The 18,643-nt window shown below is 52.6% G+C and overlaps 1 protein-coding gene across 1 annotated transcript; it reads right to left on the bottom strand.

Moving 5' to 3' along the window:
• Nucleotides 1–9,074: 9,074 nt before the first annotated feature.
• IRF1 (interferon regulatory factor 1) lies at nucleotides 9,075–16,053 on the bottom strand. The gene is made up of 10 exons (XM_080673472.1): nucleotides 15,786–16,053; nucleotides 14,737–14,828; nucleotides 13,403–13,502; nucleotides 12,485–12,661; nucleotides 12,319–12,368; nucleotides 12,083–12,215; nucleotides 11,771–11,893; nucleotides 11,294–11,343; nucleotides 10,312–10,447; nucleotides 9,075–10,019 (listed from the first exon to the last, which is right to left on the bottom strand). The coding sequence occupies exons 2-10, from the start codon at nucleotides 14,821–14,823 to the stop codon at nucleotides 9,895–9,897; spliced, it is 981 nt and encodes a 326-aa protein (XP_080529598.1). The 5' UTR covers nucleotides 14,824–14,828; nucleotides 15,786–16,053; the 3' UTR covers nucleotides 9,075–9,894.
• Nucleotides 16,054–18,643: the final 2,590 nt, after the last annotated feature.

Genomic DNA, 18,643 nt, shown 5'->3' with positions numbered 1-18,643 from the left:
CCAACAGAGGCCAGGGAGGGAGAAGAGGAGTCTCCAAGGTCCTGCGGCAAGGACCAGGGCCAGGACCCCGCCTGTGCAGAACCAGCTCAAATGATTCCTCAAGCCCAGGTTGGGCCCCACAAAGGAAGTCCCTGGTACTTTTCATTTATACAATATTTCTTTTCTGATGGTGAAAGTAATTATAGCATTATGGAGCATTTTTAAATTACAGAAATATAAGGAAGAAAATACAATCACCTAACCCAGTGGTCGGCAAACTCATTAGTCAACAGAGCCAAATATCAACAGTACAACAATTGAAATTCCTTTTGAGAGCCAAATTTTTTAAACTTAAACTTCTTCTAACGCCACTTCTTCAAAATAGACTCGCCCAGGCCTTGGTATTTTGTGGAAGAGCCACACTCAAGGGGCCAAAGAGCCGCATGTGGCTCGCGAGCCGCAGTTTGCCGACCACGGACCTAACCCCACCACCAAAGGCAATTCCTGTTAGTATTCTTATGTATTTCTTCCAGAAGGTATTGCAGACAAAGTTAAACATCCTATATTTATTAGATTGGAGTTCTATTGTGCATAGTTTCATGTTCCACCTTTTCCCTGTAAAACTGGGAGTGTTCTGTGAACAAAGGGGCTATTTTAATGCAAAAGAAACTCTAGAAACCTTTTTCTTAGCAAAAAAAAAAAAAAAAAGTGCAAAGCTACAGTCTGTGGTGGTTGGGAGGACTTCCTGCAGGGTGGCTCCGACTCACGTCCGCTGTGAGCTCTGAGGCAGCGGCTTAGAAAGTCAGGTCTTTCTCTTCTCTCCTGGCCAGGCTGCAGCTTGTGCCTGCCGGCAGGACTGATGAGTCTGCACTCACCCTACATTTGCCGACCCGGGATATGTAAGCATTCACTCCATCCAAAGGCATGTGGGGTTGTGACCGCTACTGTTTATTAACAACAGCATCTCAATCTGTGCAGCACAATGTTTTCTCACCCAAGACACACACCCTGTGAGGCAGGTAAGACAAAGCTCTTACGCTCGTTGTACAGATGGAGAAACTAAGGCTACAAGAAGTCTAGTGGCTTCTTCGAAGTTACACAGCTAATAAGTGACAGAGCAGGCAGATTTCACGGACCTCCAGTTTAGTGATTTGTCCCCCCACCTTTTTCCCCTCTAGTCCTAGTATTTCCTGAGGTCAACTGGGTCCCCTTAGTGAGGCCAGGGCCTGACAGTGCTCTCTGATGGAGGTGTGGAAAGGACGAAGAACCCTGCCCTGGGAGTTTTAAGCCAAGCGCTGCAGGCCCTGGCTGGCTCTGCTGAGTGGCCTGACGTCAGGGCAGCTCCTCCAGCATGACTCAGAGCCAGCACCCTCGCAGGTTTGGAGAGTGGGCTCTGGAGGCTGCCATTTCCTACAGACACGTCCAGCAGAGCACTGTTCTTGACCTGCCCTGGGCTCCAGAATCTCAGTGCCTCCCAGGACAAAACGGCCTCTCACAGAAGGATGGTGGGGCTCTGTGAGACCCGCTCTAACCAAGGGATGTGGGGCAGCTGCATCCCCTGGGTGGTTTCTCAGTATTGCTGCTGTACCATGAACTAAGTGGCTTAAAACACAGATTTATTATCTTACAGTTCTGTAGGTCAGAAATCCAAAATGGGTCTCAATGGACTAACGTCATAGTGTCAATAGAGCTACATTCCTTTTGGAGGCTCGAGTAGAGAATCTGCTTCTTGCCCTTTCCAGCTGTAGAGGTTGCCTGCATGCCTTGGCCTGTGGCGCCTTCCTCCATCTTCAAAGCTCGCAAGTCAAGGCTAGTCCAGTCATTTACACATTTCTGTTTCTCTGATTCTGATTCTTCTGGACCCAGCCAGATAATCCAGGATAATCTTTTTTTAAGATTACCTGATTGATTCCATCTGCAATTTTAATTCCAAGTTGCCACCTAACATAACATGTTCACAGATTCTATGCATTAGGATGTGGACATTTCTTCTTCTTTTTTTATATTGTTGACACCATTACAGATGTCCCCATCCCCCCCTTTACCCCCATTCCCCTTCCCCCTTTGCTTCCCTCCCCCCAGCTCCCACCCCTCCCCCCTTCCCTCTGGCCATCATCGCACTGTTGTCTGTGTCTATGGCTTATGCATATATATTCTTTGGCTAATCACTTCACCTTCTTTCATCCAGCGCCCCCGCCCCCACAGCTGTCAGTCTGTTCCATGTATCCATGACTCTGTTTCTATTTTGTTCATCAGCTTATTTTGTTCACTAGATTGGATGTGGACATATTTATCCCATCATGGACCACTACTCTGCCTACTCCTCTGGGTTATCCAAGGGACCCATCCTCAGGCATAGACAGGGTGTGGGGCCAGACCACAATCTGGATATGCCAGCCACTGTCAGAGAGGTCTTTTCTGCCCAGGCCCCCTCCCACCTGCCTGCTCCTGACTCAGCTCAGCCTGTCCTGGCCTCCTCTTCTCCCATCTGCTGCTCCCAGTTGGAGGCAGAGAGGAGCTGGGCAGGAAGCACTAGGAGGTGCGGACAAGGAGGAGGGAGGTGTAAGGCTGGTTGCACCCAGGCTGTAGGAGGCCTTGGGAGGCTGAGCACTTCCCACCTGGAGACCCTACACTTTCCAAGGATGGGCTAGAGCCTAACCTCTGAGGACTCGACACAGAATCTTAAGGGTCACTTCAAGGCTAGAGGGGCAGGCAGCTAAGTATTGGAGTCCCTAACCTCTGCATGCCTGGTTGCCCTTGACAATCGGATTTCACTTGGCCCCTTCCTTCAGGTGATGACTGTTTGTCTGCCTTATTCATTCCCTTCCTCCTCTCTTTCCCTGGACTGCTTGGTGAGGCCCTGGGGGATCTAAGGTCCAGCAAGAGGGCCTATGGGCAGCAAGGGAGGGAGAGGCTGGACAAGGCCTTCGGCCCTCCAAGTAGAGTGACCAACTTGTCCCAGGTTTGTCCAAGACTTTCTCAGTTTTAGCAAGGAAGGTTCCACATCCCAGAAGACACCTCGGTCCTGAGCAAGGGCCTTTGCACCTCCTAATCTACTCTAAATTGCCTCTGCAGCCTGGACAGCTGGCCCTTTGGACTCTGGGATGCCAACCTCTGCACAGTATCTGGGCACAGAGAAAGCTGGGGCTGAGGAAGGGCCCCAAGCCAGGGCCCGGGAAATAGACTCCTGCTTGCGGTGTTCTCAGCAGAAGCATCACTTGCGGAGCCACGCCTGTGTCTGCCTGGGACAGAGCTCCTAGACATGTGCACAGGGCTGAAAAATTATATTTGCACCCGAGTCTCTATAAATTTAACAGCCTGATTACTTCTGGATGGTGTACTACAGGTGGCTTTAATTAATGTTTCTATTTACTCATCTGTATTTCTTACTCTGTACAATTGAACCATGTTCCTTTTATTTGTGTACATTTTTAATAAAAGAAAGTAACTAACGACCCAGCCTTCCATCTCAAGTAGTCCTGCTGAGGGAGACAGGCGGGTTGTGCTTGCTGTATGTCGTGGGACACAGCGGCTCTTCTTCTGGGATCTTTGGCCCTGGCTGCTGGTTGGACGTGGTCCATTCCACCCGAGGCTTTACTGCAGGAGCAGAGCTAGTTACCTCTCTCTGCCCTCCCTGCCTCTCAGTTTGCTCCCTGCACCCCTGAGTCCAGCCTAGGTCATCCCCAGGGAAGGACTCAGAGAAGCCAGGTGGGCAGTGGGCAGAGCAGGTGAACTGATGCTGACTGCAGGGTTTTGCAGGCCCAGGGTTTTGCAAGAGATGCTCTCAAGCGCCAGGCCTGCCTGAGCACTATGAGGAGATGACTACTTGCACCTGGGGAGTTTTCAGTCTGGCTGGAGAGATTGGGCACCTTTACATGGGGAGTAGCAGACAGGAAGGGGACAGGCACCAGATGGTGAGGCTTTGCCTGTGTGGGTTGTCACATAAGGGAGGGCCTCAGGGCCACAATGCATGTGTCTTAGTATGGCCGGAGACCAAAACGGGGGTCCTTCTGAGTGACCTGAGGCAGGTACCCCAAGAGGGGCCAGATGGGCACCTGGGCTGGGAACACGGTGTAGCTGCAGAGCCAGTCCCCTGGGGGGCGGGGCGAGGTCACGAGTGCTGAAGGCAGGGGCGGGTCCTGCACAGCGTCCAGAGCAGCTGTGGCTTTTGCCACCTTCACCTCCCAGCCAAGGTCAGCCGCCCCCACCCAGTCCACCACTGCACCAGTATGGCCGATGTGACAGGACTCCTTGATGTGTTCTTCATTTTAGAGAAGTAATAGCTCTTCTGGCATAATGACTTCCTCCCTGTCCACCCCAGATCCCTAAACACCACCACTGTGTCCACACGGCTCCCTTCTTTCTCAAAGAAGCCTAGCACACCATCCTCCCCACCCCCACCCCAGGACTCATGTGGCCTCAGCCACTTACTTCACTCCTGAATGGAGATCCTGGCATATCCTCTCACCTCTCTGAGCAAAGGTGTGGCTGAGGAGTTGAATGCTGTGGAAGAGCTCGTTGGTCCCGCCCTAATTCCCAATAAGAGTCTGATGAGAAGAGGTGGCAGAACTGAACACCCTGCAGCCACCTGGTTTCTAAGGAAAAGCAGAGGGCAGAAACCAAGAAGGAACCCAGGCCAACACAAGGCATTTGGCCAGAAATAGAAGTGAGGGCCCCACCCGTCGCCTCTCAGCTGGGTCTGGAGGGCAGGGTGGGGCAAGTCTTCTGAAAAAAGCCTGCCAGTGAGTCTGAGCACCCACCTGATGTGGGGCAGCAACCAGCCAGCTGTCAGAAGTGCTGTTTTCTCAGGGACCAAGAAGCCAGGATTTGACTCACGACAGCCACAGAGTGGCCCCGACCACATGACTGGGAGTTAGGATACACCCCAAATGGTTCTGGCTGGTACAGTCACCAGAGTCCAGACCTCTGAGGACCCCAGGACCCCACAAGGGTCTAGTTTTGAGTGGAACAGGAGCACTCTGGCCACATTGCTCAGACAGGCAAGCTGAAAAGTCCTCTTGGATCCCTAGAGCTGAGATAAGGGCTAACAGGCCAGAGTTCCCTGGAGCCGGTTAACATACAGACTTGTGTGGCTGAGCCGCTCCCTGCACTGAGGCCAAGTCACAAGCTGTCTGTGTGCCGCCCTCCTGGGGCCCACGCTCCTCTAAACTGCAGGTGGCCTCCAGGGCATAGGCGGGGCATCCCCCTCCTTGAGAACCAAGACAAACCCTACCCCATTGGGGCCCTGGGGCCTGTAGCTGCAGAGCCAGTCACCTGGGGTAGGGGAGGTCACGAGTGCTGAAGGCAGGGGCGGGTCCTGCACAGCGTCCAGAGCAGCTGTGGCTTTTGCTACCTTCTCTCGGTATCTCCAAAGGCTTTCTTGGCATGAGGTGCTAGTGCCCTGCTCCTGGGCAAGCTCTGCCAATCTTCCTCCCCAGGCCTCAGTTTCCTCCTCTGATATTGTAGAAGCAGTCTGGGTTCTGGGCACAGACTGCTGTGGGTTGGAATCCAGGCCCCATACAGATTAGCTGAGTCATCTTAGGCAAACAAACGCCTTATGCCAGTTGAGCTTTGGTTGGTCTGTGAAGTAGGGGCTGTGGTGGGTGCCGGTGTCATGGTGAGCACTCGAGGACTATGTTATCATTACCCAGCCAGACTTTGAGGTCCTTTCCATTCTGCCTCTTTCTGAGCTCGTGGAGCTAGATAAGGGATGGTGAGCTGGACATCTGCCTTTCCTCTTGCTCGGTCCCCATGCCCTTGCTTTATTGCCTTCAGTATTTCCCCAGTTGAAATTAAAATGCATAGACTCTCTGGGCCTGCCTCACCACGGAGCCTGCAGAAGTGGGGGCTTCTTCTCCAACTCGCCACCCCCAGAAAATCATCAGAAAGGGGTCTCTGGGGAGCTGCCTGGAGTTAAGAAAACCATGTGGCCAACCAGCTATTCCCTTGTGCTGCCCGAGACTTGGCCTCAGCAGGGAGTCCTGGCTAACAAAGACAAGTCTCCCTCTTCCCAGAACTTTCACTCCTGGAAAAGAGACTACACCAGCTCCCCGACCACTGGTACAAGTGGGGAAAGGTTAGTGCGGTGTTCTGATGAATTTCAGGCATCCTCACAGTGGAGAGTTCGTCATGCCCAAGTTAAGAAAGGGCAGTGCATCTGAAAGAGTCAAAGCTTCCTGGATGCTCCAGCAGGGCTCCTTGATCCCCACTGATACAGGGATTTGGGGGTCTGTTTAAACTGTGAAGGACCAAATGGTTCCAGAGAATGACAGCCTGGGTATGACCAGCTCCACTAGCCAGGGGACATCACTCCCAGAGGAAAGGACTCCACCCCAACCAGGCCCTGGACTTTTCCTAGGACTTCAGTTCTGTCTCAGTCCCCATCTGAGAAAGCTCTTATCCTGCATGTGGTGCACTGAGAGATGTTGAAAACCAATATACTAAGAAGGGATAGTTTGCATCTGTATTCCCTAAAGATCTCCTGCCACCCTGAGCCTCTGTACAGCAGCTAGCATATTAGCCTGTAGCTTTTTTCCTATTGCCAAGTGAGCTGAATGAATAAACCAGCCCAATTAAAATGACACCTTTGGAATAAGGCAAGGAACCCCTGTAAGAAATGCCTTTGAATATCTGTAGACTTGGCAGGAGTTCTAGCTGGTATGACTGAGCCTCACTTTGCCAGATTACCCCATTGAAAAGTGGTTCTTGATGGTATCATCACAACCCCTAAAAAACAGACTTCAATGACCTTCTAGCCCCCGCAGCCAAGAGCCTCCACCTTTACTCAGTGCTTAGACTGAAACTCTTGGAATGACCCACAAAAGCATTGGCAAGTCCTTAGAATGACCTTAAATGATTATGCCCAAGTTTGGCTTGTATTAAACTGATGTTGTTCCACTGATGTGGCACCTTTTAACTAATGAGTTAGTGTCAGCTGCCATCACTCTTAGGTGAGCAGGCAGACTTTTACTATTTCTCCTGTTAGGGATAGGCTGAAAGTCCTTGGTGGGGTGTGGTGGGACAGCTCACGGTCCTGATCCTATCGCACACTACTCCTCCAGGCCTGATCCCTAGGACCCAGCTCCATTATTATGAGGAGGGGGTACAGGATATATTCTAAGGAGTTGGTCCCAGTTGTTTAGGACTCCTGGGATAAGAAGAGCTGGAGGAGCTCAGGACTCCAGCTTGGCTCTGGAGTTTGGGTGATGAGAGGAATTCCTCTCCCAATTTTGGTAACTTTTTTTTGGTGATGAACTTTGGTATATTAGAACTGGAGATTTCTACAGGTACCTGGGACTTCAACATACCCACTTCAACATACTCTCTGTCAGGGATGAGGCTGAAGGACAGAGAAGCCAGAAGCAGTTCCTGTTTGCTCTGGGTTGCATTCCTTCCCTTCCATCCCTCATGCCACTCTCCCTGGCTTCACACCACCCCCAGCCATCCTTATCTGAAAAAGCCACCCACTAGAAGTCTTTGCCAAGCCCCCTTTTAGAAGCTACAGGGGGCTAGTCACCCCAATCCATTTTTCCTCAGTAAGGGCGGGGCTCTGGCGGAGCGGAAAGGTCATTTTACCCATCCCTCTGCCCATAGGTGAAGCTACTCTTGAAAAAACCAGGTGGACCTTCTGATGGTCAGGGCTTGAGATTGGGGTCTATCCAGGCACCTACATGCAGAATACACCGCCCCCCGCCCCCCAAGCAGGAGGCCATCTGTCACTCAACCTGTATGTCCAAGGTCAGAGAACAATATTTCTTGAGCTTGGCAGAGCATGTCCAACTGACCTTTGCCCATGTTCCAATTTCCTCATCATTCTTTCACTCAGCCTTCCCTTCCCCACCAAGGGCCCACATTCCTTCCAGAGAGCTGGGTCAAAAGAGGGGATCACAGTGCCAGTGGTTTCTAGGACTAAGTATATGGAAGATGTGTCTTCAAGGCTTGGTTTCCCTGAGCAACCCCCTCCCTGCCACGGCCTCATTCCCTAGATGATGCTAATGATGCTAGCAGGTTTCCCTTGGCCAGCCTGCCTACTGCTGGGTAGTTTATGCCAGAGACTGGGGAGGGAGAGGAGAAAAGCCCATATCCAGACCTCTCACCCTCAGATATTCCTGTGACTTGGGCCTTATCTGGAGGGTGCTTTGACATGTGTCAGTGGTTCCCAACCTGTGGTTTTCAGAAATACTGTTCTGACCAATATACCCCTTCAGAGAGCTTCTGTGTGCATTAGCCCAGACAGACCCTGAAAAGACGTGGAGGGGGGAAACCTGCTTCATGTAAGGTCATCCAAGGTTTTCCTAACACATTTGTGCATGGACCCATTTCACAGTACAATGCAGGGCTGGTATTCAGCACTGATGGTTACTGTTAGCTGGCAAGAGTTAAATACTCTTGATTTGGCAGGTAAATAGCCCCAAGCCCGTCCCCCGTGTTCTCTCAATACCCCACCCCACCCCTCAGATCTGTCCCCAATCCAGTTTTTACCTGTACTGTCCAATATAGTAGATACTAGTCACAAGTGGCTACTTAAATTTTAACTAATAAAGTTTAAAATTCAGTTCCTCCATTGCACTGGCCACATTTCAAGTACTCAGTTGGCACATGTGACTCTGCCACTGCTACTATACATGTCCATCACTGCAGAAGTCGGGCAGCAATGCCCAGCACAGCAGGCCTCGGGAGCCTTTTCTGACCTGCCGTCTGTTCCGATTGCCCATGACTGCGCTGCACCATTGTTCACTTTCGGGAATAGTACCTGAGTACACTTGCATTTGAGTTCAGCGGGACATACAGCCTACGGCACATTCCTCAGAACTCAAAACCCAACACTCCCCAGTCCCCAGAAACCCAATTTCAACTCACAGCCTTGGCTCTAAAGCCAAGCCTCGACTATATTTACATGAGTATGTCCCTGTGCCATGTCTGTCCCCTCCTGCCATCTTCTGCGAGAACACAATTGAAAGGACCCTACAATAGGTGCATGTCACCTCACCCCATAGTCAAGCTCAGGCAGGATGCCAAGAATGAGGCCATCCGAATGTCTCTCCATAAAGTAAACTCATCTACAATTCATCTATAAATAAAAGGCCACACCCCTTAGAACAATTCACTTTTTATAAAAATACAATGTACATATTTACACACATGTACATATTATGGTCATATATGACTTAGTGGTTAGAAAGCTTTTCCAATTTTAAAAGTCATACCAAGGTGCTCACACTTCCCTCCCCGGGCCTGCTGAGAGCTGCTGCAGCCCGCCTGAGGGGCAGGTGGGCGCAGGACAAGGCACTGTATAAATAAATGCGAAGGTTGAGAACCTGTGGGAAATGTTAGTGTACATCTCTGACCAGAAATGTGGCAAGATCCACAAGAAAAAGTGCCATGCTTTTCCCCCAGCCCCTCAGCCCAAGCAGGGAGGCAGGACTCCTCTGAGGCTGAGGAACCACTGTCCCGCAGGACCGCGTTTTTCCTTCACATTTCACTGACTTTGGAACAGTGCCCAGGGCTCAGCTGGGAAGGGAGGTGCTCTTTGGAAATAGGATTCACTTAGTGCAATTGTCTCTTAGTGCAGAGCCAGCCCTGGGGTGGTGCTGTGCTTTTCTGAGGTCACTGGTCTGCTCCCTCAGTGACAGCAAAACCCTCTCCAGACAGCTGGGTTCAGAGGGAAAACCTGGAGGGCTGCCTTCTGTCTGAGACCTCCACTTGACACCAATCTCAGAACCCCATTTTCCCAGGAGGCAAGGCCAGCTTTACCCCACAGACCCTGTCCTGCCAGGCCCTGAGAAGCCACCATCCCAATGAGGGTGGCCCCATCCCCACTCTTTGCATGTCCAAGAGTCTTGCTTCTCTGCACCACAGCCACCGTGATGCCGGGTCCTGCTCGCCTAGGAGAGCAAAAGATAGCCGGGGACCCAACTATGGTGCACAAGGAATGGCCTGGATGGAGGACAGCCGGACTGGGGGCAGCAGGCTGTCCAGCCAGATGTTGTCCGTGTTCTTCAGGTCTGTGAAGACACGGTGTAGGCTCAGTCCGATATCCCCTAGAAGATGTGAAGAAGGTTGTGTGAGGATAGGGGGGTAGGAGGAGGTGTGTTCCCCCTAACCTCCTCCCTGAAGACCACAGATACAGCAGCATCTCATGTCCATTCCATGGCCGCAACACCCCTCATCTTTAGGCAAACTTAAAGGCATGGGCGCAACAGCCAATTTGCAAGCTGTCTGTATCCTGGTGAGTTCAAGAAAGATGCTTTACCTCTGCTGCTCCCTACCCCCAAGCCTTCCCCTCCCTCAGCCCCCCACATGGTTCTCCCTTCTCCCTCAGGGGCTTCTTACCCCCAAGGCTGTCTGGCTCCTCCTTGCAGCTGAAGTCTCCATAGATAGAGGTGGACTGGGCCCCAGGTTCATTGAGCAGGTACCCCTTCCCATCCACATTTGTCGGCTGCCACTCCGACTGCTCCTGCTCCAAGAGCTGGTGACAGAGGAACAAGAGGCCATCAGCTCACTTCCAGTGCAGACTCACCCAATGGCCCTGCCCTAACGAGCCAAAGCTTCCCAGCCAGGATCACACCCTTGGCCGCTTTCTCAGATGGACAGACGCAGATGAGGAGTTCACTTAGGACAGGGGTCTGGGAGGTGAGGGTTTGCCTTGGACTCACACTCCTACATCAACCTCTGGGACTGAAGCTCCTAGACTTTCCTTTCACCTGGGTAAGGACAGGACAACTGGGAGTATGGCTTAAAGCAATGGCTAGCATAATAAGTCAAGAAAAGATGACTCTAAAAGCTAGAGATAAGAAACTATGGCGCATAGTTTGTGTGCTGATGGAACAGAGCCTGCATACAACTACAAAAACTCTTTTATATTCACTTTTAAAACTACAACCAGAAAAAAAAAACAAAAACACTAGAGGATAATTAGCTAAAGAAAATAAAAAAGCTGCCATACTATAAATCCCCAAGGCTGATTATTGAAACCTAATGCGCATTTCTCAGGCTAGCAGGGCTGGGGCATGTTGGGGCGGAGGATGCGGGCCAGGGACCTGGTCCTGATGGTGGCTGACTCAGAGCTATCTGGGGCCTGAGGCCTGCTCCAGGACAGTCTGTTAGAAACCAGGCATCCCTCCTGTCCTTACTTCCGCAGTGTCTTTCCTCCAAGGAGGGCAGTGGTCCCAGCCGTATGGAGATGGCACTATGCAAGCAGCCAGATCATAGCAGTCGCTGCCTACCCCCCGATCTGGAAGCTCTCATTGGTTCTCTCTCTCCTCACTGAGTAGCAGCTACTTCAAAAGAGTGCCCAGGAAGGAAGGGGCTCTACCTTCATGATGTCCTCAGGTAACTTCCCTTCCTCGTCCTCATCTGTTGTGGCTGTGGATGGGGAAGAGCAGAGAGGTTAGCTGGCAGTCAGCCAGGCTCCCCTGCCCCTACCACACACACACACATACACACACACACACACACACACACACACACACACACACACCTCCCAGTAGACATTTGCCTTGCCTGCCATGGAGATTCCAGAACAGGACACTGTCCTACTGACTCAGCCTCCCAAACCCTGAAGCCACACCTCTTCCTACTCCCTCGCTTCCTTCCTCACCCTCGGAGACTGGGCTGCAGAGGAGCCAGGAGAACCAGCAACTTTAGATCAAAATGCAGCGTCTGGCCCCCTTCCTCTTCTCTCTAACCTGCCGCAGTCAGCTCTGGAGTTCTGAGCACCTTTTCTCCCCCAGGAAACCCCTCCCAAGACCCAAACAGTCAGGCAGGCAAGAGAGGCCCCAGAAGCACAAACCTTCAGAGGTGGAGGGCATGGGCGACACCTGGAATTTGTACAGGTCGCTGGTGCTGTCCGGCATAATTTCCATTGGGATGTGCCAGTCGGGAAGAGTGCTAGTGACGGCACATGGTGACAGTGCTTTAGGACAGCAGAAAGCGCAGGTCAGAGCTGTGTGCTTTCTTAGTTTGCAAAACACCCAGCATCCCCTACCCCGTAGCCTGTTCCAACAGGCCACCCACAAGCACGTTGCCTCCCAGATCCAAGAGCAAGAGCTCCCCCCAACCCCCTCCGACCTGTACGGTCCCTGCCAGGCCCCGTCCATCTCACCTGGAGTAAGGGCCCGCTCAATCTCCAAGTCCTGCCCCATGAAGTCCTGTGTTGTGTAGCTGCTGTGGTCATCAGGCAGGGTGGAGCTGCTGAGGCCATCGGAGAGGGTATCAGGGCTGGAGTCCCCATATGACTGCAGAGAGAGAAAAGCTTAGACCAGGCTGCCGTGGCGCTTCTTCCACTGTCCAGCCTGACTCACAGGTGGCCAAAGACTGGCTGCCTAGGACCACACTCACCTTCCTCTTGGCCTTGCTCTTAGCATCTCGGCTGGACTTGGACTTTCTCTCTGTGGAGGAGATAGGCTATAAGCCTTGGTACAGGCACACCAGCCCCAGTTGCCTTCCTCCCTCCCTCCGTCTTTCCCTCCCTCCCTGCCTGAGGGCTTCCAGAGTCCTTGGATACCTTTCCTCTGGTTCTTGGTGAGGGGTGGGAGCATCCGGTACACCCGCACAGCTGAGCTGCCTTTGTTCCTGCTCTGGTCCTTTACCTCCTCAATGTCTGGCAGGGAGTTCATGGCACAGCGAAAGTTGGCCTTCCATGTCTTGGGATCTGGCTCCTTTTCCCCTACTTTGTACCGGCCTAGTGGGCAAGAGAGTGAAGAGGATGGTCAGGGCCATTGGTGGGGATCCTCGGCTGCCCACTGGCGTGGGAGGAGGAAGGCAAGAGTTTCCCAAGCTCTCATGCTGTCAGAGATCCTTACTGGTCAAACCAGCAGGTATTCCTGCATGACACTCTGCTGGCCCTAGACCCTGGGGTTTCTCAAATGCCCAGGCTTGTATAAACACATCCAGCAAGCCTCACAGAAGGGCCCAGCTGGAAGTACTAGAGCGCTCACATACCCGAAAGTGCTCTTTGTCCTGGACCATGCCCACACTCCCTACTTGAGCTGTCAGCATCCAGAGGGTAGGGGCTGGGGCTTATCTCATATTTCCAAACATGGGAGTGGGTAAAGAGTAGGCATCAAAGAACAGTTACTGATAGGTGTGCTTACTGGTCTGAGATGGGCCAAGAGCCCCATCCCTCTGGGACAGGAGGCCACCAACAAGATGGGCCCTTAGCCAAGGACCTCAAGAAAAGCAGGCCTGGGTCTCTTTTAATATCTTGGCTCACAGTTGCTTTTGCCAGGGAGAACTTTAATCCAACCACAAACTCCTTGAAACCATGGCCCCTCTCCAAAGAAATGCAGGTCTGCCCTCTGCCCCCACCCCCAATTCTGTATGCCATCACAGGGAGCTCAGAAAGCCCAGTTAGAGCCTCTGTGTTAACAGAAGTGTCTCCCCCTATCCCCTCCCTGGCTACTCCTGGGCAAGTGTCACACACCTGTGTGAATGGCCCAGCTCCGGAACAGACAGGCGTCCTTGTTGATGTCCCAGCCATGCTTGGCGGCGTGCTTCCATGGGATCTGGAAGATCATCTCCTCCTGAACAGCACACACACATGTAGAGAAGGTTGTGTCAGCTCAGAGGCTACAGGGTTTTAGTCTGAGTCTGCCCAGCCACCCAGGTCTGGGAAAAGGCTGACTTCCCCTTTTTACCCTGACAGCTGGCTTGGGCTGACCCATCCTGAGATTGGCTTAAACAGGCTGCTGCATCACTCTGCATCTCTCAGAAGGGGCTATGGGTTCAGATGAGCTGGGGCACCATCAGCTCAGCAAAAACCTCCCTCTGCCTGTTACAAATGTGCTGGGTGGGATGCTTCTCTGGCTTGTCAGCATCAACATGGAAATGAGAACTCTGTCCATTAGATGGGGCTGCTCAGGACACCTTAGGGCCACTGGCTCCTACAATGGGGTTCTGGCCGTACACCTGAGGGAGCCCTGGGCCAGACTTGGATGCTGACTACCTGTGTGGCTCTGGCACTGGCACTCTAACTCTGTCCCTCACTGTTTTCTATGAAACAAGAAAACGCAGTGGCAAATGTAAAGACTTAAGGTCTCACTGTTCTCGTTACTGGTGGCTTAACAGTATGGATTTCTGAGTCAGCCTGCTCAGGTTCAAGTCTTGGCATCAAAGTCATTATCTATCTCTCAGTGCCTCAGTTTCTTTATCTAAAAATGGAGATATTAAAGGATCTACCTCACAGGGCTATTTTGAGGGTTAAATGACACAATGTAAGTAACGCACTTAGCATGTTGCCACACTCACTTGTAGTGAGTGAACAGTATGCAGTAGCTATTATTATGAATACTGTTATTATTAGGTCTACAAAGCCTGTGATGCCCTTTATTCACCAGCAAGAGGTTTCTTGGGCCTGGGCAACTGGTGCAAGGTTAACTCTTGGGTCGCCTGGTGAGCCAGTCACCTTCCTACTGGCAGTGCCATTTGTCTGACTAGAGCCCTGCTGGGTGGATTTTTATGGGTCTCCCTCAGGAGAGATCAGAACTCCAGCTCTTCAGATGCTGGGAGAGTCTAGCTGCTCGAAACTGTCAGTGACCTCGGGTAGGCGCCCTGTCCTTACCTCAAGAAGGAAGGAAGGCAGAAGTCAGGCAAGTGAGGCCCAGGGCTGGGCCTTGCACACTCCCTGCATGCAGGACCCGCTGGGAAACACATCTGCCTCCTCCCTATCACTTCCCTTTTTGAGCTGCATCTGGAGCTTTGGTCCCCCGAAGAACATGGGTTAAAATGTGGCAGAAAACCCCAAAGAGTTACACTCACTTTATTAATCCAGATCAGCCCTGGGATTTGGTTGGAATTAATCTGCATCTCTAGCCAGGGTCTCATGCGCATCCGAGTGATGGGCATATTGGCTGTAAAGAGAAGACAGAAGGCTCCAGTTTGAGTCTGTTTGAGCAGCCCCTGGGCACTACTTTGCTGCACCCCAGATCATTCAGTTACCTTCCCCTGCCCTCAACCAGGTAGCAGGTAATACAATCATGGGGGAGGAGGCTTATACTGAAATAAAACTGCCCTCCAAATCTTTTTAGCATCTTAGGCAACACCACTTCTGCCCTTCCCTCCTGGGCAGTCCTAGGAAGACTGGTGATAGCTGCAGGATTTATGTGCAGGAAAGAGACAAAATACACGGGTATCTTAATACCAAAACTTTTCTTCCCAAACTCAGATCCTTTGGGAAGGTAGGGGCTTCTTTTGCTTGAGATAAAGCTGTGCACTTTCCCTAATGGGCGAGCAGTCACCCTGCACCGGAGACATCCTCTCCCCCACCCTCGCCCACAACAGTGCAGCGGCCGCGAGGCGCAACCCTTCCAGCCTGGCTCCTGTCCTCGGCGGCGAAATGAACCAAACACCTGTGACGCCTCCTCCCGCTGCTTTGGCAGGTTCTCCAGCCGCCCAGGGAAGCAAGCTCTAACCCTGCCACCTGCATAGTCAGCCTGAAACCTGGGTTCTGGGCGCGAGGCACAGAGCACCCATGCACGGACGGACACTCGAGACCCCGGCACGGCTGGTGGGTGCGCGCTACGAACATACCGCGCTAACCAGAGGCCCCCAGATGGCTCTGCGCACACAGATCTGCGAAAGCGGCCGGGCGCCCGCAACCTCGCGCGCGGCCCGCCCTCCCTGCGCAGCAGCCCGCCGTTCCTCCTGCGCCCTCCCGAGTCCGCGCGGGAGCCCAGGCAACGTCGCACGCCCGCGACTCTCCCGCCTAGGGTTTTCAGCCCCCCACTTCCCGGTACCCCGCGCGTCTTTGTTCGATGCCACCCGTCGTCCCCCTCCCCCCCACTCCCCCGCGGCGAAGGCAGGCTCACCTCTGCAGCCGGGCGCGAATGCGCGGCGGTATCCGAGGGTCCCGAAGCGGTGAGCGGGATTCCGGGTGGGAGCAGGGAGAAGGCAGAGGATGCCCGGGTCGCGGGGCCACGGGCACGGCTGGCCTTGGCTGGGCACGGCTCCCGCTGGCCTCGGCTCGGCTGAGCTCGGACGCACGTCCTACCTCGACGAAGGAGTGGCGCGATCTGCCGGGGCAGCGGCGCCGGCCCGCAATCTAAACACTTAGCGGGATTCCCCCAGCCCAGGCCCGGCCCCGCCTCCTAGAGCTCCGCGAGGACGCCGATTGGCCGGCGCCGCCCCATCATTTCGGGGAAATCAGGCTGTTGTAGAGCTAGCAGCGAAGGGGAAGTACAGGGCGGCTGCTCCTCCCCACCCCCTCCACCGCCGCCCGCCAGCCTCCTCTCTACCCCCCACCCCAGCTCTTCCCCGAGATCGGCTGTCCAGGAAAGCCGAACGCTCCTAGCCCGCATTTACTCCCTAGCCCGCATTCTCCCAGCCTGCTAGCTCCAGAGGCCGTCTCCTCACCCTCCTCTTGGGGGGTGAAGACGTCTGTCCACGGAACGCAGGTGAAGTGATCACCGGGCACTTGCCTCCTTCTTCCGAGTGGACACCGGGATTAAATTCCTGAAAACCGGCTGTTCCTCAAGCCCGCTAATGCGATGTCAAAAAGGGAGGGTTTCATTGCCCGCTTCTTGAGAGGTGACCCACCTCCAGGTCACTCACCTGCCCTGTAGACGTAAAGGAAAGCCTGCTCTGCCTGGGGCGGTTGGCGAAGAGGGAATCTCAGTCTGGCCACTGCAGCCTGCCAGAGGACTCGGGACCTCAATTTCCTCAACCTCAAAATAATAGCCCTACCTCGCCGGTTTACAGCGACAGAGAGAGAGAGAGATCTGTAAAGCACCATGCCCCAGTTGGGCAGCAGATGCTCTGTGGTTTGCGAAATCCCCGGCTAGAGTCTAATAGTGACCAGGGAGACACTTCTCTCCCTTCTCTGTCTACATCCTTGGGACTGCCCCACAGCTGGCCTCAGGGAAAGGGTAAATAAAGAAGGGTTTCATAGAAGCCAGGAGTGTTAAATTGGGGGGCGGGGGGGGGGGTAGCCTTGGGCCCTCCTAGCACTACAGCCTTAGGCCACCTCCACAGCCTTAGGTGGCCCTTGCGTGGGAGCTCCTCAGTGGCAGCACTGGTGTTGTCTCTGGGTCCTCAAGGCTTGGCCCAAGAGAGGTTCTGGGCAGATTTCTTAGGGCTGGCTAAGGCCATGGGTCCAGCCAAAGGGTTGGGGAGCCCAGGTCCCAGGCCATTTAGGAAGGGTAGCTAGTTAACTTTTGTGCTTACAACTTAGACCTTGCCTTACCTGTGTACTCCTAGAGGCTGGGCTGTGTTCATTTTTCCATTCAGAGCTCTGGCCCAGTGGACTCCTTCCTTCACCTCCCCAAAGCTGCTGACTCAGCAAATTGCTCTTCCTGGCGAGGCTGGTTGTGTCAGGCCCTTCACCCTGGCTCTCCCTCCACAGCAGCACCCAGTTGCAGTGATGAAGGCTATACTAGACACATGGATGCAGTATTCCACCTGTCAGTCACTCTACTTCTTCCCACAGAGGAAATGGATGAGTTAAGCCAATTCTGGTGGTGGGTGCAGAAGCTGGAAGAGGCAGGAGGAACTGTGAGGAATGAGCCTAGCTGGGTGTTAAGCAAAATGGGAGACCAAGACCTTCTGAGCAAGAGCAGAAACAACTGGCTCCTAAGCTCTGAAGTCTGTTCTCTTTGCAGCAAATGGATTATCCCTAAGAACCTGACATAGCCGCTGGAAAACTCAGAATGAGATTAGGGAGAGAAAGTTTGCATCTCATGTGGTCTGAGAAATTGATCAAAATGACCCTGTGTAGGCAACGGAGACTGTAAAAGTGCTTTAAAACAAGAACTTTATATTAATTCACAGGTAATCATCCATATGTGTACATGTACATATAATGAGCATCTTTCCATGTTGTGAAATGTACTTCTGCAATATCATTTTCAATGGGTACATATTATTCTATCATAAGGATAAATAAAACTTTACCCAATTAATCCCCAATTGTAGGACATTTAGGTTATTTCCATTTTTTCATAATGCAAGCAACACTGTGTAGCTAAATCTTTGCACACATCAATAATTTTTTGCTTAGGAGAAATTCCCCAGTGTTAGGATTTACCAGTGAAATTGTCATTTACATCTCTGAAGTGTTCTTTGATTTTTTTTTAAACTTTTAATTTTAGGGATTCTATTGTATCTTGAAGCCACTAAGGATTGGGAGTGCTCTACTCCAAATAGGTGAAATAAAGCTACACCTGTTGAAGTACGATTTTTATTGTAACGGCTCTTGATGAATCCCATTCTAACATGTATCACCTATTCCCTGTAATGCTAAGCAGAACACAGAGTCTTCCCTAGGTTTTTCTTAGTAATTCAGGGCTGGCCCTTTCCCCTCTCTGACTCAAAATACTCATCCTCTGTGATTCCAGGCATCCCCTCTGGACAGGTGATGTCCAAACCCACTTCCCTACAATCCAATCCACAGGTTCACACACATACAAGCAGAACTCCTGGCCTCCCCTTCCATACTGCCCCCGCAGCTTTCTCTTGTCCTACTTCCAGCTCCCTCCCTGGTGAAGTCTTCCCTATCCTCCAACCCCCCTTTGCCTCACATGGTCCTCTGGGTCTTCCTTCCTTGAACCAAGTCATGTCTTCACATTCCAGGACCAGCCGGTGTTGCCACAGCCTCCCCTGTGGCCTGCCCCTCCAGGTGCCTCTGCACTAGGGTCATCTCCCTAACTTTGATGACCTCCCTAATATTCAG

The sequence above is a fragment of the Plecotus auritus genome, assembly GCF_963455305.1.
Source record: "Plecotus auritus genome assembly, chromosome: 6".
In the NCBI taxonomy this organism is placed as follows: domain Eukaryota; kingdom Metazoa; phylum Chordata; class Mammalia; order Chiroptera; family Vespertilionidae; genus Plecotus; species Plecotus auritus.
Note: the sequence above shows the minus strand (reverse complement) of the source record. Positions and strands in the feature narration are given on the sequence as shown.

Excerpts from the sequence above, each read along its gene's own strand:
- IRF1 (XM_080673472.1), bottom strand. The coding sequence starts at position 14,823 with ATGCCCATCACTCGGATGCGCATGAGACCCTGGCTAGAGATGCAGATT. Across the intron at positions 11,894-12,082 it reads TGAGCGGGCCCTTACTCCAG|CACTGTCACCATGTGCCGTC; the intron begins GTGAGATGGACG and ends GCTGTCCTAAAG. Across the intron at positions 10,448-11,293 it reads TACCTGAGGACATCATGAAG|CTCTTGGAGCAGGAGCAGTC; the intron begins GTAGAGCCCCTT and ends CTCTGTCACCAG.